Here is a 21,353-nt window from a genome sequence, read left to right on the forward strand (position 1 = left end):
AGGGGGGGGCTGAAAATGTTTATCCCTCGGAAGGGGCCCTCTAAAAATCACCTTCATTTTTCTCGTATAGAGCACGAGTTTACACATTTTCTGTGGGGCACACCGACACCGCCTGGCTAATAATTATTTGGTGCAGAAGGGACACTAAAATGAATACACGGGATCGATACACGTGAATTGCTATGCACGATTTTGATATCAGACGAAAATCTTCTGATACCGGGTTAGAAAATGATGAATATCTCCCGTCATGATTTTTTTTTCAAGAAACCAGATTTGGTCTCATAAACTTGGAAATACGTGTTGAACAGATATGATAGTCGCTAGAATGCGCTTTGAAAATTGGCCGTGCGCTTTGAACTCAAAATTTGACCATTTTATATTGCGTTGGTCCTGTTATGGACTACAGCGTGCAGCGTGTAGTACAGCTGCACTCACTGTAGGCAGTATAAAAGTCGATGACCATTGACCTCAATGGGGTATACAAGCTTAATCACGCACAACCAAGATCGATTACCCGGCTATTGTGAGTAGCCTTAGTTATGTCCCTCGACTAATTATTAGTTTAAAAGAGCTTTAAAGGTTAGAACCAAATGGCTAATCGTGGCTGTGGATTTAACCTACCATGGCGATTCCTGCCATGAAGATATAGGGTCGAAGACACTGTGTGGGGTTGATATACATTTTCACGGCTGAAAATAATTTAAGGTCTGAAAGGCGGCCCTGAAAGAAAAACGTGAATTTTTCTTCAATCAAAAGGTTCTTATTTAAGAACCTTTTGATTGACTTTATTCTACCTTTTGATTGACTTTATTCTACCGATTGACTTTATTCTACCGATCCTGATGAATTTGTTCAACCGTGAATTTTTCTTATTGCGTCAGCTCCCCTTCATTTTACAAGTGTTTGTGAACGGTCGATTAAAAGTCCCGAGAAATCTGAAGAAGAAAAACATAAATGTATGCCCAGTTTCACACAGAGCTACGCAGAAAACAATAAGCAATTTGCAATATTCCAATTTTACCCCATCAATGTATGACATGTCATTTTAATCATTGAAAACAGGTCTTTCACTCCAGCTTTAACTTATTAGGCCGTAAAGCATTGTGGGACGAGTGCAATTCATGGTATGAATGCGCACCACTGATCCCACTGTGTATTCTTTTCATGTTCATCCAGCTGAAAACTCCAAGGAGATTTTAGTTGGCAATATGAATGAAGCAGTGCAGTGATACTGCACAATACCTGACCACTAGTTAAATAAAATATAGTGAGCAGATTATCCGGTATTTAGCGTATAATTTACGCTACAGCCACAAAAACACACTCAAAGATGAAAAAAAAAAAACGGAAAAAATTGCATTATACTTAAGAATAATTTTCAATTAGCTTAGATTAATTTTTAGATATTTAAAAAAATTAGAAATTGTGGTCAAAGTCATCATTACATTACATTACATTACATTACATTACATTACATTACATTACATTACAGGCATTTATATAACGCATCTCAAGAACGATGCGCTGATTGGAAACACAATTAGAAACAACAGGAACAATGAAATAAAAAAGATAAGGAAAAGTGTTAGCACATCCTTAGACCCAACGTAATTCATACTTTTCAAATTCCAAAGTTCAATATTTCAAACCCCATTTCTTTTCAATTTTGGTCATTTCCCATGATATTTTTTAAAATAAAAAGCCGCAGAACGTCTGGTACCGTAAACTTTTTTGAATCAATTCATAGTGGAATCGGGACGAATGTCGTAATAAACAGTTGCGCTGAGATTCGACCATCCGCATGCGCAGCAGGAAGTATTGTCCAGCAAAATAGCTATATTTGTGTCGTGTTGAAACCCCACTGTTGAAACATTATAAAAATGTGAAGATGAACTAAGGTTTTCAGAATAGATTTTAAATTTATTTATTTATTTATTTATTTATTTATTTATTTATTTATTTATTTATTTATTTATTTATTTATTTATTTATTTATTTATTTATTTATTTATTTATTTATTTATTTATTTATTATTTTATTTATTATTTTATTTATTTCTATATTGTGTGGATGGGACTGAGATGTGGGGCCTAGGCCTATAAAACTACACATTTATTTTCAATTTGTTATATCCTTTTGTTTGTTGAATATGCGAAGGACATGAAAAAAAGAACTTTTGTACAAGAAAATGTTATTTAAAACAATGACTTAGGTTACAGAAAACAATTCTCTTGTAGAGTCACTGTATCTGAAAATGTCAAGCGAATGCTGATATTCTTGGGAAGGAATGATGGTATTAAACAAAAGTCAATTTAGGCTACATTGTATCGATTAAACCAGTTGAAATAAGAACGAAATCCATAATTTTAATGTCATTGTTTAGTAAAAAATAATACTCAGAATAATGTTATGCATAAAATGTAATCGCGCATACCTCACGGAGCTTCGCCTAATTTCGTGCAACAAAAACCGGTCCAATTTACACCGTGGGGAAACAATTTTGGCCGATCGAGGGTGGCAAGCAATTTTTGGCACACATTTCAATACGGGCACCTTTTAAATAACACGCTCTAAAGTTTAATTTTTGGAAAGTTTCATTTTAGGGAAATGGGGGTAGGCGAATTTATGTACAGCGTAGGGAGGAGTGATTGAATGCCGAGGTCACTGTCAGCGTTCTGCTTTCAGTTGGATCATGGTATTTACTATTTCCATGGTTGGATGAACATGAACAGTTTTCACGCTTGCGCTCAGTGCTGTTCATTCTTACACTTACCATTGCACTCTTCCCACAATGCTTTAGGCCAAATCACTTGTGCAAATTTGCGGCACAAGCTAACCCACAGATTCTTTCTAGGATCTGTTCCGCTGGGGATCTGTGAGCTATACCCTCCGTATCGGAATATAACCAAGTATGTAAGCCATCATCATAACACGTTCCGAAAGATGTCTTCATAATTATTATATTCTTAACCAAGTTAAAGAACTGTTTTCTCACATAGTACCGTTTTCGGGTACAAGGGGTGTATGTGGCAACATTCGGACATCATCAAATTGCTTATTATTTTCTTTATTTTTTTATACATCTATTTCTGCGTAGCTCTGTGAAACTGCGCATAAGATTTATATTCCTACTCAAGATTCCCCGGGACTATTAGTCTCTGCGCAAATGCAATTTTGCACAATCAAATGATATAAACATCCGTTGCATGTTGGGTAGACAACAAACTACTTTTTCTTGTCCGTTCTTGCAACTGATAAGGTCATTTCGTCCACAACATTGTGGAATATCAGCCCATCATCATGGACGACGTGCTTCAGTTTCTACTACCGTTTATACTTGTATTAATAGGCATTTTAACGCTTCAATATTACAAGCAGAGATGGCCAGTTTCAAACTTTCCTCCTGGACCGACGGGTGTGCCTATCATAGGCACACTTCTGTCTATTACCAGCGACAAGCACCTCCATCGTACAGCGAGTAAATTGTCACAACGCTATGGTAACGTTTACAGTTTAATGCTAGGTATGTTTATATTATGGTACATGTACGTTAGGACTTATATAAAAACTGCAAAAATTGTGTTTAGTAGCAATACTTTTCTATACACATGCTTTGAAAGCATGTTTATCCATGTTCTTATAGTAGGCATACCCATTGTTAATAAACATCTCAAAAAAAGTAACTAACCCCCTTAAATAATAGCCATTATTCAAAAAGGGGCTATTGTATTACAAATCTGTAAAATGCTTTAGAAGCAGAATTTATTATTTATGCGCATTTTGACACCTCATTTGATACGATAGCCCAGAAAACAATAAAACACCGGTCAATTTAATGTAGTGAGGTCCAGATATGAAAGTTGCACTTACATACAAATTTTTTCAATACAAAAACACTCAGATATCATTACACAGATTTCCTTCACTTTACTGCAACTTTCAAATCTTGGGTTACATTGATTTAAATGTACGCTGTGACGTCAATATTTAGTCAATTGCTGCAAATGAGTTGTCAAAATGTGCAGAAATAAATTCTGCTTCCAACGCATTTTACAGATTTGTAAAACAATCACCCGTTTTTGAATAATGGTCAATATTTGAGGGGGGTTAGTTACTTTTTTTGAGATGTTTATATATGTTTAGCCATCGAAATGTTTAAGAATTTGACACATAAAGCTCTTAATGTTGCGCTTCTAAACATGTTTACAAAATGTACAGAATGTGTTTAATTGCTCAATACAGTTTTTAGAGTGTATATATCGGCTATGATGCGGAGCACGAGATCTAAGAAACATTTCCTTTTTTGTAAACAATAACTTGATAAATGATCCGTTTATCTATTTTTTTAACATGATCAAGTCTGACGAACACTACATGGCTCACACGATCAACTTGCCCGTTAGCTGAGATTTGACCAGTTGTTATGATTCACAACTTGCCCACCAGATTTATAACTTGCCGGGTGGGTTTTGAAATATTTTGCTAGATGCGATTTGTTCATCCTATCAACCCAGATAACTTAGTATATAATTTTCATCCCTATGTGACTTTGTATATTTCTTTAAAAAATATGGAGTTCTGATGCCTTCCGCTAGGAATGCAACGAACACCATTCGAACCTATTACCTACAGATTGAAAAAAAATCTTCCGCTCTTCTCTAGTGTGCCTCTGTGGCTCTAGTAATACGATGGTCGCCGGTCCGAATCCGGAATTCTGGGTTTTTTTGTTGTTGAACATTTATGTGCGCTGGCTGCTCTGGGTAAAGATTGTTCAAATTGGGCAAATTGTGTTCAGAACTAAGTATATAATTTCCATCCATTTGTGACTTTGTATATTTCTTTAAAAATATGCAGTTGTGATGCCTTCCGCTAGGAATATGCGACGAACACCATTCGAACCTAATACCTATAGATTAAAATCTACCGCTCTTCTCCAGTGTGCCTCTGTGGCTCATTGGCTAGAGCGTCGTGCTAGTAATACAAAGGTTGTGGGGTTCAAATCCGGCCAGATGCACATTTTTTCAACGTTTATGTGCGCTGGCTGCTCTGGGTAAAGATTAAAATGTGTTCATCTTATCAACCCAGAGAACTATTATATAATTTTCAAATGCGTACCATGACCATCAGTTTAGTCAATGTCTAGCCGAGATGCTACTTACAACTGAGCAAAACACAAAAAGTTTTCGTAAACATTCGCAAAAGGTTTAGAAAAGGTTTCTAGATACAATGTCATATTATATGAGGGTATAAATCGTTTTAATAACATTCAAAAACATTTTGAGAACTTGTTGCAGAACATGTTAACATAATGTTTCCAAAATAGTTTACAACAATGTTTCCAAAATAATATTTTACAATAACATTTTTTCCTTCAAAACGTTTCAAAACATTTTTATGGCCTTTATATAACCCTACATTTAATGTTATTAATACATTTTGTCGAAAAATTGGCGCGTTTTTGACATGGGCAAGTGCCAATTTCTAGCCATCTAAAATTCAGCCGAGTTGGAATCAAACCACCGACTCTCTAGTCTAGCCACAAAGCCTATAATTATGCAAATGGACATTACTCGTTGACTGCCGATAAAACGCCCAATAAAGACTTAGTCACCGGACCGCGCCGGCCAGTTAAAGTACATGCCCTATCACACCACTCCACACCATACATAAATTCTCCCAGTCACATTTCCCAAATATTAAAAAAAGTCAAATTTTAATTTACTTCTTTTAAAGTTTGGCAGAGGCGGGGTTCGAACTCACGGCGCAACGCTTAGTACTCTATGAGCCTAGCGCCTTAGACCACTAGGCCACTTGTCTTCTTGTTATTCAGCTGAAACTTATTTAAAAATATAATCGCAACTTCAACATAGGCCTACCACGTGACAAGCAAAGGCAGAAAACGTATTATATTTTGGAATTTTATCTGCTTAAAACATTAATGTGTATTATAATAGAGCTACCATTATTTATATTGTTGAATTCTCAAGCGCATAGAGACAATTAATACGAGCGTCCTATGATACATACACAATACATAAAATCGATTTTGATCTTCGGCATTACTCGGTGACCTCCGATAAAACGCCCAATAACGCCGGTCAGTTAAAAAAATGCTTAAGTACATGCCCTATTGAGATAAGCAATCCTTTTGTGATATGTCCATTCATCCATATAATAATAGCAATCAGATTTTTGGATGGATGTTTTACACAGTGATTGGAGAAGAAGCTTTGTAAATAATCAAAAGTACATGTCTACAAATTGACAAGGACAACTCCTTTTGTCAAAATTGTTTTCACCTATTGCTCAGTATGTTAATTAATCCGATTAATTACGTAATTTCGCCAGCGTATGATATATCAGTACTAATATGTAGGCCCAAGGAGGTTAGATATAAAGAAGAGGAAATAGATTACGTATCGCATATTGGTCCTTTGTGCCTATTAGAGTTTCCGCCAAGGGGAGGAAGAAAAAAGGAGGGGGGGGGGGGAAGGAGTGAGAGGGAGAGGGAGACCGATGGAGTCACAGGGCTCTAAATTACATAGGCGTAGATCGGGGGGGGGGGTAAATGCCACAATATTTTGCCAGGGGGGTGGTCAATATAATCACCCCCAATATTGACGCCTGTGTATTGGTTTGTGTCGAAATTAACCTCATATTTGGCCATTTTATAGCCACAGAATGCCATTTTTAGCGCTTTGCGCGAATTTATTCCACTTTTGTCCCATATTTCACCAGTTTAGTTTCAATAGGCCTATGCTAAAATTTTCGCCCGCATTTGTACCATAAGGTTCACTGTACTGGGTACTTTTAAAAAATCCTAACCTAACCTAAAACATAACTTTAACCCTTAGATTGGAGCTCTACTAGAAGTAAAAATATAGATAGTGAACGAATTTAGTATTTCTATATCTATGTGAGAATGATACAATAGAGGCCCTGCATGAAATTATTGATTGGCTCCAAACAAAGGTTTTCAACCGGTGTCCTTCACCGTAGTTATGGCGGAGTGCAGTCCATTCAATCAAATGTTGTCATCAACCTATTTGATCGTAGTGCAGGATTATGTGTGTGAGACGAACTGTCACGGTAGATTGCAATCATGCTTTTGTTGAATGCATTTGAGTAGTCCGCCATATTTACGGGATGATACGTCGCATGCAAGGCCTCTATATGACATGATGAACATAGTCATTGATGCATCAGTTTTAAAATAGACTAGGCGGTTACCCATATTTGGCGGTTCTCGGCTGGGCGCGATTACCAGGCTGATGGTGACATGCCCATATGACAATTTTTACTAATTTGACCTCAGATGACCCCAGGGTGACATTGGATGACCCCAAAATGACCTAAACTTATAACTCTAAATGTTGACTGTACCTACCAAGTTTCATGCCCATATATGAGCTTTTACTAATTTGACCTCAGATGACCCGTGGTGACCTTGGATGACCCCAAAATGACCTTCAAAAATACTGCTTTAAATGTTGACTGTACCTACCAAGTTTCATGCCCATACGATACTTTTTAGTAATTTGACCTTAGATGACCCCTGGGAGGGGACCCCGTGGTCGGATGACTTAACGAACATAGACATCTTCTTGCCAGGACAGAACTACACCCACCCACCGAGTTTGAGCCCCGTAGGACCTAGTTTCATGCCCATATGACAGTTTTAGTCATTTGACCTCAAATGACCCCTGGGAGGGAGCCCCGTGGTCGGACGACTTAACGAACATAAACATCTTCTTGCCAGGACAGAACTACACCCACCCACCGAGTTTGAGTCCCGTACGACCTAGTTTCATGCCCATATGACAGTTTGTAGTCATTTGACCTCAAATGACCCCTGGGAGGGGGGGCCCCGGGGTCGGATGACTTAACGAACATAAACATCTTCTTGCCAGGACAGAACGTCACCCACCCACCGAGTTTGAGTCCCGTACGACCTAGTTTCATGCCCATATGACAGTTTTTAGTCATTTGACCTCAAATGACCCCTGGGAGGGGGCCCCGGGGTCGGATGACTTAACGAACATAAACTTCTTCTTGCCAGGACAGAGCTACACCCACCCACCGAGTTTGAGCCCCGTACGACCTACGACGGCCTCACATTAGCAGTCACAGACAAAACCTAAATCTACAGAATATATCCATTACTCGTCGATACTCGAAAGAGCTCAAAATAAATAACTTAGAAAATTTTCTTCATGTCCTTTAACATGTTTTCATAGTTAACCATCGTTAGCCATGGATATCTATCATGAGAACTGACCGGTGACTAAGTCCGATTTATTGGGACGTTTATCGGCAGTCAACGAGTAATGGGCCCATCAAACGTAGTGTTTTAAAACGTTACGGGTTATTATAAGGTCATGGAAAAATGTTTTAAAACGGTTTGTTTGAAAAAAAAATCCACTACAGCCAGTGGCGGCACCAGGACTTTTGTTCGGGGGGGCATTGAGGGGCAAAGTGAATTGCCGCAAATAGTGGACATTTTCGTAATTTTGGGCTTTTCGGGGGGCATCAGGGGGGCAAGAGCTCTGACTGGTGGGTATTTGCCCCTCTTGCCCCCCGTGGCGCCGCCACTGACTACAGCAAAATTGACAAAATGTTATCAAAAGGTTATTATAAATTATTTGTTTGCGACGTTGAAAAACAATTATGTTAGAATGTTTTGCAGAAAATGTTTTTAAAATGTTATTAAAACGTTTTATACGCTTTATGTAATCAGAAATTAATGGAAATTATACATTTATTTTGCTTTGTTTCAAAAAACCTTCTGTGTTTGCTGCGAGTTTGTTGGGGCCGGGGTCTATGGTTAAACTTCCAATCACGAAACATTACTTTGATTCCACTTTCCTTCATTTATCCTAGACACGCCAGTTGTGATTGTGAATGGTTTTGACGCTATCAATGAAGTCCTGCAATCTAACAAAGGCTTGGACTTCGCAAGCAGACGGGAACCCAGATATATGATTCAGCTCTTTAATCCTAAGAAATTAGGTAGGTATTGTAACTGACTGGATATTCCGAAAGCATGTGCAAATGAAACCAAAATTACGTCATCTTTGTGGTCGTTGTTGCGCACGCTCGACAAGTTCAACGAAAGGATTCTGGAAATTACCAAAATGAATGTAGGTATAATAGCCTATTATTGAATGGTTCCGTATATCCCAAAAGCCTTTGCGAATGAAACAAAAATTACCTCATCGTCATCGTCGATGCGCACATCGTTATTGCGCACGCTCACGAAGTTCAACACAAAGGATTCTGGGAATTACCGGCAAAAATACAAATGGGTGCCAAAATAAGCTGCTTTTGGGAAAGAAAATGAATACAAGTAGTTTGCAATTTTGAAAAAATCTCCAAATTGTTGTACCCCATCGTTGTGTTATTTATTTATTTATTTATTTATTTATTTATTTATTTATTTATTTATTTATTTATTTATTTATTTATTTATTTATTTATTTATTTATTTATTTATTTATTTATTTATTTATTTATTTATTTATTTACGAGTAGAACTTGTGGAACGAAAGTTGTAACTCTGAGATTCACGCTAATGCGATACGCTACTTACCGTAGGCATTATCCTATTAATGCGGACGTGACACGGTAAGTAGCGTATAGCCCTTAGTTGTCTGATGATCGCATTGAGTTATAACTTTCGTTCCACAAGTTCTACTCATATTATTAGCTCTGCTTTAATTCATCGAGCCCTACCCAGCAAACACAAAAACATTTTTAAAACGTTTTAAATAAGTTATTTTTCGGGTTTTTGTTTATGTAAAAACGTTTTAATAACATTAAAATGTCGGGTTATATAAAGGTCATGAAATCGTTTTAAAACGTTTTGTATGAAAACACACTACAACAATATTTTTAAAATGTTTCGAAATGTCATTGTAAACTATTTTTGCAAACATTTTTGGCCAAATATTTTGTCAACACTTAAATAACATTATGTTAAAATATTTGCACCCAGCAAACACAGAAATGTTCTTAAAATGTTTTTTACAAAACGTTTTAATAACATTTAACATGTCGGGTTATATAAAGGTCGTGAAAACATTTGAAAAACGTTATTGTAAATATTTTGGGCAAATATTTTTTGCAAAATATTTTTTCAACCACAAAATAACATTCTGTTTAATGATTTGTACCAAGATTTCAAAAATGTTTTTGGAATGTTATTAAAAACGTTTTTATACCGTTTATATAACCCGACATTTAAATGTTTTCTGTAAAACATTTGTGTTTGCTGTGCAGTAAATTACCAACAAATATTATTTATTGTTATGAAAACGTTTTATACCATTAATGTACCCTTTATATAACCCGACATTTAAACGTTTTCTGACAACCTTTTATAACCTTAATTGCGAATGATGTCGAAAACGTTTTGTGTATGCTGGGTCTGCACGAAGATAGTCATCTTTCTCCAAGTATTTATTTATTTATTTATTTATTTATTTATTTATTTATTTATTTATTTATTTATTTATTTATTTATTTATTTATTTATTTATTTATTTATTTATTTATTTATATTGAAAAGACTGTAACTATTGCCATTATCCAGAAATCGAGCCTATTTTAATTTTCCTACGAAGGTTTTTTCGTTCATCGAAGCGTCCGTGCTTTTATTGTTGCACGAATGAGGCTGCCGAAATACAAATGCAAGCAGTCGACGATGGGGATACATTAACCGAGCCATTATTTCCAACTTGACGTTTTGTGAAAGGGACATGATAGCTTAATATCAAAATGAAGCACATGTTGTCCTCGAGATTAGAGATTAGATATTACTTTGAATATTAGGATTTTAAACGTTTTTCTACATCGATCATATCACACGGAGTATTTTGAGACCTTTTTTGGACTTTCGTGAACGTCATTATTTCGCCTAATTTCAACCTAAAAATCACTTTTATGTATCGACCACGTGTTCTGGAGCATTTCCGCACCATTTTTGGACATTCAAAAATGTTTGTCCAAAAATTTAAACATTTTTGGCCAAAATTTTTGAATTTCCAAAAGTGGTGTCAAAATACTTGAAAATTTTGAATTTTTTGGGCCAAAATTTTTGAAATTCCAAAAAAACGGTCTAAAATTACTCCAGTACCAGTGATATGTTTATAAAAAGAACATTTTCCTTGTGTCTGTATAGGTCTGTTCTCCGCTGACTTTAGTGCGACTTGGCAACATCAGAAACGATTTGCACTCTCGGCTTTGCGTGGTTTTGGCTTTAGAAAATCTGGCTTTGAGGGGATATTTACGGAGAGAGTTCAAGCATTACTAAAAAATCTAAAGGTAGGCTTACGTGAATTGTGTTGACATTGCATGACTAGACTTAGTAATGGATGGTTAGGGGTTCGACTCATAAAATTTCCAATGTCATGTCCCTCTAAAAATAAATTATGAACATATTGGATTAATAGATCCTCTCTTTTGAAAAACAGATCAACTTCGGTAACTCACAAAAATTATCAAACGCGAACCTCGAAAATCATGAATGAAAATTAGAATTGGTTTTTAAAGTGTCCAATAAAATCGATACTGTGTGAGATTTTTCTTCATATTTTGACATTTTTTAACATTCACTATACATAAACATAACTTCCTTGTCAAATCGTATGTGACTTTAGAAGGGCATGATATGAAGAGCTTGTTTCCAAACCATGTTAAGTTCATTAAAGTAACAGTGTGTTGTACCATCAAAAAGCCATTATTTACCACAACAATGCTTTATAACAATATACAGACTATTGTTCTCATTTGGGAACAAAGACAGTATTCTTACTGTGTATTCACCCACTGTTTGCTTTGTAATGGTGTATCCAACTGAAATTACTATACCTATAGACGAATCCAATTTCACGCATTCCTACTCCTCAACGGCAGCCATAGCCGCGACGGGAACCCAGGTATCTCACCTAAAATGTGAAATGATGCGGCCTTGAAGGGTATTTTGAACTGCATTCTATCACCCGTGTTACACGTAGACAAAAGAATGATGACAGTTTACAACACAAAAGAATCTAACATCGAATTTTAAGCGGGTTTAATCCACCCAATTGGGCACTCACAACACCTGTTTGGTGCGGGGAACCAAATATGGCCGACCAAATCCTGACCATGACTTGGCTCGTTGGATTCGTCTATAGCATCATAACCCATTGCAATATCGCACAGGTAAATCAGAAACATGCGTTTGTGGACTTAATATACATTAGTTTTGAACCAAGCTCTTCATAATATAGCTTACCACACTTTGTCATTCTACGGGAGTATCTACGACACCCGATGTCCAGGCATATTTTCAACCGCCAAACCCGTCGACAATTATAAGATACGAAATGCAATGACATTAATCTATAGATGTTTTTCTAATGTGATGTTTTTCCTTTTGTTCATTTATTTCGTGTTTCTAAAGGACCTAGCAGAAGCCCCCCAAGATCTGTCCGCACTCCTAACGGGCACTGTTGCCAGCTGTATGTCGAACACAATCTTGGGGTGCCAATATGATGACGACGAAGAATTTCAACTCTTCATCCGTCGGGTGCTTAAAGGATCTTTAAAGCTGGGAAAGATACAAATGCTGTTATATAATTTCGTACCATTTAGCAGACCATTTCTGAAGCGAACAGCACAAGATCTTAAAGATGACTGGGTATTATTGTCTTCTTTTCTGACGAGTAGAATTGCAGAACACCAGACGACATTCAGATCAGAGGAAGAGCCGCGTGATTTTGTAGACTGCTATCTAGCGAAGATGGCGGAAGAACCAGATATTTTCAACCTCGAAGAACTTACGTTTGTTTTATTGGATCTGCTTTTCGGGTCTACAGACACGACATCGAACACTCTAAGATTCGCCCTTTTATACATGGTAATTAATACGGATGTACAAGAACATGTACATCAGGAATTGATGGAGGTAAGCGTATACTTGTAAAAAATGGTTGTTTATGTTTTATTACAATATGGCATATCTGCGCACTGGCAGCAAAAAGAGGGATTCCATTTTTCGCAATTTTCTTTACATTATATTTTGTTTCTTGGTATATTATCTTACAATACACGCTTTTTTCTAACTAAGTTTATGCACGAGTGTCAATTGTGGCCCGTTCATACATACCTGAACCTTTAGTAAATCTTATTTCATCAAAATAATAATAAAAAATAACAAGTAACATCATAAAAAAAAATAAAAACGTGAATTTCCTTCGTTTTCCCTATACCCCGCGATGGCACATCCGGCTCTCGACCAATCACGCGCGCTGTTATATAGCGAGTATGAACATGATGAATTAGGGGTTCATTCATGACTAGACAGTTGTTTATGCCCGAGGGGCCGCTTAATACCAGAACATTTTGTGATTCTTATTTCATCAAAATAATAACAATTATTACGTGATTTTACGGCGCCGCGCCGCCCTAATTTTTGCAGAGCGACACTTTGTGTGGGCGCCGAGCGGCGGCGATGGTTCGGCCCCTCCTGGATCCGCCCCTGATACATTTTAATAACATTTTAAAAATGTTGTCAAAATGTTATGGCAAACTATTTTAGACAAACATTAATTTTTTGCAAAATATTTGTCATCTGTTTTTGTGAAGCATCGCTTCTATAAAATGTCTAGATTAAGAATTCGCGATTGATTAAAAATATCACATGTTTTCCACGTCGTTCGGATGATTTTCTATGCTACACCGACCTCGAATTTCGCCAAAAGTCGCCATCTTGTCAGCTCACATATCACTTCCGCGTTACGTGATGCGGAATATTTTCGTTATTTTGCGATAACGAAGACCAAAAATGTGCCAAATAGTATTTGAGTTGCAGTTTAGATTAGGATTTTACCAGTCTAGATTTATATTTCAAATCAGAAATGAAATCTTAATCTTAGTGTGGGCATCAACAACTATGAATTGTCACTTGTATGTTTTCTCAAACTTTATATAACGTCCCAATTTGGAGAATATCAGCCTGAGGAACCTCGGACCTCGATCTCATTTTTGACTTTAGATGATGTGTTTACTCCTTTTTTTCCTATTATTTTTTTTTCATTTTCTTCGCTTACTCTTTTCTTTTTCATTCCTTCAGACCATTTGGCCCTATGCAATACAGGCCTGATGAGTCGGCTAGATGCATAGTTGGGAAGATTGTGAGAGTCATAAAACAATCTTTCCCATTTACAATACACATCGCCCATTCGTTTGTTTTCAGGTTGTGGGCACTTCTAGACTACCTTGTATGGAAGACCGTGATAAGACGCCATATACAGTGGCTACACTACTTGAGATATTAAGACTGTCATCCGTTGCATCTACATTTCCACGATGTGCTACTACCGACACCACGCTAGCTGGATACTCAATACCAAAGGGAACTAATGTCCTCATCAATATCATGTATGCTATCAAAAATACTTATTTTCCCTCGTAGGAATATAGGCCAACTCTATCACAAACATAGTTCTACCAAGATCATGAAGATACCAAACCATATAAACCTTAACCCCTATAAATATATCATGTTTATCGATTGTTATCAGCAAACTCGTGAAAAAACCAGTGTGTGGATTTACCTTTAAAATACTGATTTACGTTTAAAAGTTTTTTAAATATGTTAACCCCCCATATAATTATAAATCATGTAATCTACATTTCTATTTGATCACGAGGATTTGGTCATGTGATCTATCTACATTGTACATGTTCGTAGGTAGGCTATCCCATTGGTTGGAATTCATACACGCCCTATTCGCCAGCGTAGTGGTTATGTAACTCCCTGGTAACTGGATCACGCAACTTTTAGAATTGGTAGTACATGCCATAGACATTGTGTCACGATCATTCCGATCGTGGTGCAGAACTCAAAAACGTGATCCAGTTGACATGGTGATAATCGGATTACACGTAACACTTCGCTGGCGAATAGGAAGACATGACCTTAATCTCCCACACAGGGGGTGTAGATTTCAAATGGAATCACCCATTCAGGTAACCCCATTCGATATTCACACTCATTCACATGTCTTCTATGTATTTATTTCAACTGGAACAACCCATTGTCGCTGAGCCGCGGGTGATCCGTACCGGGGATCCGTAACGATCTTTGGGCTATTCCATTTGAAATCCACACCCCTGTGCAAGATTTTGGAATTCCAACCAAAATCATCAGTTTAAAGTCTTTGTGGTAGTTTGCCGGAGTAATTTGGAAATGATCCTCCACCGTGTCCATTTGCCAGACATTGGTTATCATACAAAGGACACCAACATGACATCTTTTAATATATAGTATTGCTTCTCTCGGCGAGTCAGTTTAATAATCTCCAATTCACTATATTTTAATATTGCAGGGGTCTTTCTCACGATCCAGAGCTGTGGCCTGATCCGGAACGCTTTCATCCTACCAGACATCTAAATGACAAGGGTGAAGTGGTCAAGAGTCCATATTTGCTACATTTTGGAGCAGGTAAGCTAACCTTACTCTAACCCAAGTAAAGAAGTTAACCAGAGTTAACATGCACTTGATCCATGTTAGTCAGGCATTCGTTTGGTAAGCTTAGACTAACCCAAGTAAAGAAGTTATCTAGAGTTAACCTGTACTTGATCTCTAGGCAGGCATTCGTTTGTTTCAGAAAAATAGTTTTAGACATTTTATGTCTTGAGCAGGAGAAATCTTAACATTTGTGTCTTGTACAATGTATAGAGACCTAAGTTTTTATCATAATGCTCAATTGTGACATTTATCTCGACATGTCAGAAGACACAGAATGGCTTAATCAGAAGACGCAAAATGAAGGCATGTCTCCAAACTAATATCAAATTTCAAGTATTTTGGTTCATATTTCTTTCATGAGGACATGGCATATAGGACCCTCACGTTAGCAACCAATCAGTTATCACAAACACGACTAATCATAATTCGTATACGTCTGTTTACTTCCATCAGGTCGCCGAGTATGCATGGGCGAATCGTTAGCCAAGATGGAGCTGTTTCTATGTTTTTCTAGTATGATGCATCAGTTCAAGTTTGAACTTCCTCCCGATGCAGAAACACCTTCGCTGGAACCTGTTCCTGCGTTCAATTTAGCCCCAGTGCCATATCAAGTCATCCTTAAGGCATATGATCATAGCTTAATATGAATCTTTCTGTATAACGTCACAACATACTTTATCATCCACCTCTGGCTTAATTTGGTTTTTAATAGAGGCTTGGCCCGTTGTCTCAGCTGCCAGAAAAGAATTTCCTCATTATAGTCTATATAAGCTTATATATCTACGTCGAGTCACCGGCACTAGCTTTGAAGTTCAGCGTGCCATTTGCTTAGCGGCTTAGCATGGGTTCTTGCGTGAACATATATGCGACACGTAGATCGCGCGCGTAAATGTATGTACACGCACCAAGTAACGCTAAGCTAACGCATTTAAACACGCTTAACTTCAAAGCTAGTGCCGGTGACTCGAGGTAGCTAAACAGACTATAGTATTATCAGTACAATCGTTCACTTATGAACGCACCATCATCATCATCAGTCGCAAACTACAAGCAGATATTTGAGACCAGTTTGGGAACGAAAATGGCACCCTCTATGACTTGCCTTTTTATGGGCCGTCTAGAAGAACGTTTGCTTTCCTCAATCTCTAAGAAACCTCTCTCATGTTGATGCGATATATCGATGATATTTTCTTCCTGTGGTCACATGCACCGGATGAACTTCACTACTTTTTAAACTCCTGCAATTTATTCCATCCCACGATTAAGTTTACTTTTGAATCCTTAACCAACAATGACCAAAGAAATAGACGGTTAGCAAGTTATAGCCACAGGTGTACTTGATCAACTTCATTAATATTATTTCGTTAACGCATTTAACATGTTTAATGCACACCGCATTGAATGACCTGCGACAAATAATGGTTGAAGAATGGAATGCCATCCCACAGCAACGTGTGACCAGGCTAGCAGGCGGTGATGGAAGCGATATCGCCAATTTTGAGGTCGCCATTGGATTAACACATAATCATGAAATCTTCACAAACAATTCTAAATTTGTTGTGGTGTCAAAGCAAAATTATCTTACTCTAAAACCGTCGGGGTACGACAATGTACCACACTGCAAGTATGTTAATTTTCCATTTGTAATTGCTAACCGTGTATTTTGAATGGGGCTGTCAGCCCTGTATCTTCGCCAGCCTCGTACGTCACGTGTTGCGCTTCCTATGCCGCCTGCAGGCTAGTGAACAGCATGAACATTAGCGACAATATGGCTTGGAATGGGGGGGGGCAATTGGCCTGAATTGTCAAAAAAGTGGCTGAAAAGAACAAAAATGGACCAATTGTTTGTTTACCCAGGTTGGTCCGTGAGAGACACATGCCAATCCATGGGAAATCCATGGACCGTTCCAAGCTCATACTAAAAAAAGCACAAGCCTGTATAGCTATGAGTATCCTTTATCCAGTGAGACCAGCAAAATCCCCACATTAATGTTACTATGACGTAATAATGTGAGGGCGCCCATGCAAATTTGGAAAATTCGGGCTATGTACAAAAGTATAGGCAAAATTGATTTTCGGGTAAAAATTCTACAAAAATGCTAAATATAAAAACTAACAATTAAAAAGTCAGTAGTTGAAATAATTTCACAAGAGCGAAATGAAAATCATTGGGGCCTCACCAACTCCGCCCCCTATGGTCATCTTTGATGACCGGTCCTACCTGCGGGTAAGGTGCTGGGGCAAAGTTTATCACCAAAATGAGCGCAAAGGATGTATCTACGATTAGCTCAGGTTGTTTGGGCGTAAACGCGTGCGGTTTTTATGACGGATACAATTTTTAGGGGGTTGGTACACCCCCATTCGTAGTTCTAGGGTTAATGAGGAAGTTGCTATATCTTATCAGTTTGTATTTAGTTACTAGCTTATTGAATGTTATCGCTGTCTGAATCTTTGATTTGAACACAAACAATACAAATAGTCACGACCTCAAGATACTGGAAGGGGAAGGATATTCTTTAAATTTCCTGCCCTTATCCTTTGCAGATTTACATTCATAACAAATGTTACTGAAAAAGAATGATATTTATATATGAATAAATAGATATATAAATAAATAAAAACAAATGAAAACAGCAAAATATATATATTTTGATGTTGCTGCTATTTTCATTGTCTATTTGTGTAAATAATAATAAGTATAATACTAGTACTACTAAGGATAATTATAATTATACTACTTCTAATAATGATGATAATAGTAATGATAATAAACATCTAAAAAAAAGTAACTAACCCCTCTTAAATAATGGCTATTATTTAAAAAGGGGGTATTGTATTACAAATCTGTTAAATGCGTTGGAAGCAGAATTTATTTCTGCGCATTTATGACACCTCATTCGATACGATAGCCCAGAAAACAATAAAACACAAATTTAATGTAGTGAGGTCCAGATTTAAAAGTTGCACTTACATACAAATTTTAACAATACAAAAACACTCAGATATCATTACACAGATTTCCTTCCATTACACTGAATACAAAATCAATACAATTTACTGCAACTTTCAAATATTGGGTTACATTGATTTAAATGTGTACGCTGTGACGTCAATATTTAGTCAATTGCTGCAATTGAGGTGTCAAAATGTGCAGAAATAAGTTGGTTGGTGTACTTACTATTATGTACCATTAGTTCTGCACATGCATAATGAGATGTATACAAGACAAGTCAAATCCTGCTGCTCGAACCAAATGTGTATACCAAGTTCATGACTGCAGCTGTCTCTTCGCAGTTTAAGATTATGCTGCATTTAGAATTAGGAGGTCCTGCTAAAACGCAAATCTCGGCAACATATCTACTTGTCAGAAGGCAGATTGTGTAGAAAAACAACAATACTTCAAGTGAAACAAATTGGTACGGATTCCTCATCTGATTCAAAACAGATGAAAACAAACATGAATCTGTTGCCCTACTTCGTATGATTTGGATCGCTGCAAGTGACATTGTCCAGTATCGGCAACCACGACTGCACAAAAATTCCACCACCGATGTTCACAGAAGATGCTCAAATGAGATCTGGTAATAAGAATAACTTCGTCAAGACCATAAATAATGCGGAAACATTTGTGAGTACGGTTCCCCAGTTGCCAGAAAGTCAGTTGAAAACAGAAGTCATAGTAGATGCCATGTTTGCCATTCGTCATTGATCAAGGATGAAACCTTTGGAGCGATTGCCCAGCGATTCAAACACCTACGACACCTTTGCTGCGACAGAGTAGGACAACAAGTGTAAAGAAGACTGAACGCCAACAGGTAATCAAAACAAAAAATGTACAACCCAAAGTCTATGATGTATTTTTGATGTCTTCAAACAAAGCTGGTTTTCTTATGCCAAATGACATCTGACTTGTGGCCTGTGGAGGAAGCATAAAATACACATATTATGTGAAATACAAACAGAGCCTCCGATAACAGCACTAGGATCCACTAAAGAGGAGATTCATCCTGCATACCATCAGTAGTGTACAGAAAGAAAACTTTGAGCGTTTGGTCATCCATGTCAATGACACAGATGTGGGTTGCCTCTTCATCTATTATGCCTCCTCGCTGTTGTAAGATAAAAAGCCTCAGCACCACTTTACCTGTAATGTCAGAAATGTTGATAAGAACAGAATTAGCTGAAAGTGGTGCACATCAAACTTTTGATGTGTTCAGAGCTTACAAGTGTAAGGGGCGTCCGTTTGGAGTGAGACTCAAAGAACATCAGAAAGACGCTGAAAAGGTCGCTGGTGGTAGGAAATACACAAGAAATAATAGAACTGTGTCAAGAACCGAACTTATCAAATCGACGATAACCGACCACTTTGCCATAGAAAACCATGTCATCAACTGGGAAAAGCCTAAACTTATGGTCATTCTGAAGATGCCATCAGCCAAGATGGCGAAAGTCTAAATTATGTGAGTATTCTTGGATTTGACAATCACAAGTCAAACACGATTTAAATCTTCAGTCCTACAAATGCATCTATTTCATATTATAGAGTTGGCTCCAAATTTACCAGCATTTCAAGAATTTGGCTGGACTGTCAAAGATAAACTGCCGTGCTTGCATAAACGTCTGACACAGTAAGGCTTCAGGGAATGATTCGATCTATTGTATGTTATTGCTGGTATCTGATGTTCCAGTCAAGAAAGATATATCTTGCTATATCGGCTGTGGGTGAACCCGTTCACAAGACAGTAGGCCTATTATTAGTCACATAACACACGACTTTTGGCACAGCTTGAAAATTGACAAAAGCCAAGATGTGTGATTTGCTAAACAGCGACCTTCTCGATTTTCTTCTTATTGCATGATTGTAATGTGGCCAAATGGTGTACTAATGTGAAAGACTGAGCCTCAAGTGCTTTATTTAGAGTGAAATTCACAAATTTCCCAATAGTTCTCCAGTTGAACGACTAAGTGATTTTCTTATTCGGCTTAAAATACGACAAAAAACCCTTCTTTATTAGGGATGCACCATTCGATTCTCGGGGGGGGGGGGGGTGTTAGTTTGGGTTATGTGGAATTTTTTTTCGCTACCTTTGGCAGGAAATTTTTTCGGCGAATCTTTTTTTCAATTTTATGTATACCTTTATACATTTATACGGATTTGGGTGGAGATTTTTTTTTACTAATCAGGGAGGCAAATTTTTTTTTTCATCTCACTAGTGGGCAAAATTTTTGTTTTTGCTCACTAGTGGGCGAAGTTTAAAAAAAACAACTCCCATGCCACCCCCTGGAAATCTAATGGTGCGCCCCTTATGAAGGCCAAAATCATGTTTGGCAAAGAATAACAAAATTGAAATTTAAACTAAATCATACATTAAATTATGATGTGAATTATCTTTGTTTGCCGAAATTGAGCAGTACCGCAATGAACCATAACATTCTGAAATAATTGTGCATGTGCATAACTTATAGCAACTATACCAAAATGTCCCAGGTTTAGCATTATAGGCAATATAATAAAATTTCTGTACTTATAGTCACCATTTTAAAACCAATGTGGTGGTAGTTACGACAGCCATTTTGGTGGCCATTTTGGATTGATCTTGCTGACTGCTCCAATGGATTCTTTCACCCCAGCAATCTGGGTATAGCCACCAAAATCACAACTCTGTGTACATTGTGGGCTGAGATATGGTCAAAACTAGATTTGAATGGCGCCCATTTTGAAAAATGGCTGCCATATTTGGTGTATTATATATCTACCAAAAAAACGTTGACAACGTAAAGAAATCAGCAAGTTTAAAAATACCCACCTCGGCTCACTTTTTGAAACTTGGT

At 37.3% G+C, this 21,353-nt stretch overlaps 1 protein-coding gene across 1 annotated transcript; it reads left to right on the forward strand.

Moving 5' to 3' along the window:
- Positions 1 to 3,289: 3,289 nt before the first annotated feature.
- LOC140141336 (cytochrome P450 2U1-like) lies at positions 3,290 to 17,304 on the forward strand. Its single transcript, XM_072163173.1, has 7 exons — positions 3,290 to 3,527; positions 8,885 to 9,013; positions 11,184 to 11,326; positions 12,450 to 12,953; positions 14,244 to 14,428; positions 15,379 to 15,494; positions 15,975 to 17,304. Exons 1-7 carry the CDS (start codon positions 3,305 to 3,307, stop codon positions 16,166 to 16,168), a joined length of 1,494 nt encoding a protein of 497 aa, XP_072019274.1. The 5' UTR covers positions 3,290 to 3,304; the 3' UTR covers positions 16,169 to 17,304.
- The last annotated feature ends 4,049 nt before the right edge of the window (positions 17,305 to 21,353 follow it).

This window comes from Amphiura filiformis, chromosome 19, assembly GCF_039555335.1.
Source record: "Amphiura filiformis chromosome 19, Afil_fr2py, whole genome shotgun sequence".
Lineage (NCBI taxonomy): Eukaryota > Metazoa > Echinodermata > Ophiuroidea > Amphilepidida > Amphiuridae > Amphiura > Amphiura filiformis.

Excerpts from the sequence above, each read along its gene's own strand:
- LOC140141336 (XM_072163173.1), top strand. The coding sequence starts at position 3,305 with ATGGACGACGTGCTTCAGTTTCTACTACCGTTTATACTTGTATTAATA. Across the intron at positions 9,014-11,183 it reads CTTTAATCCTAAGAAATTAG|GTCTGTTCTCCGCTGACTTT; the intron begins GTAGGTATTGTA and ends GTGTCTGTATAG. Across the intron at positions 12,954-14,243 it reads TACATCAGGAATTGATGGAG|GTTGTGGGCACTTCTAGACT; the intron begins GTAAGCGTATAC and ends GTTTGTTTTCAG.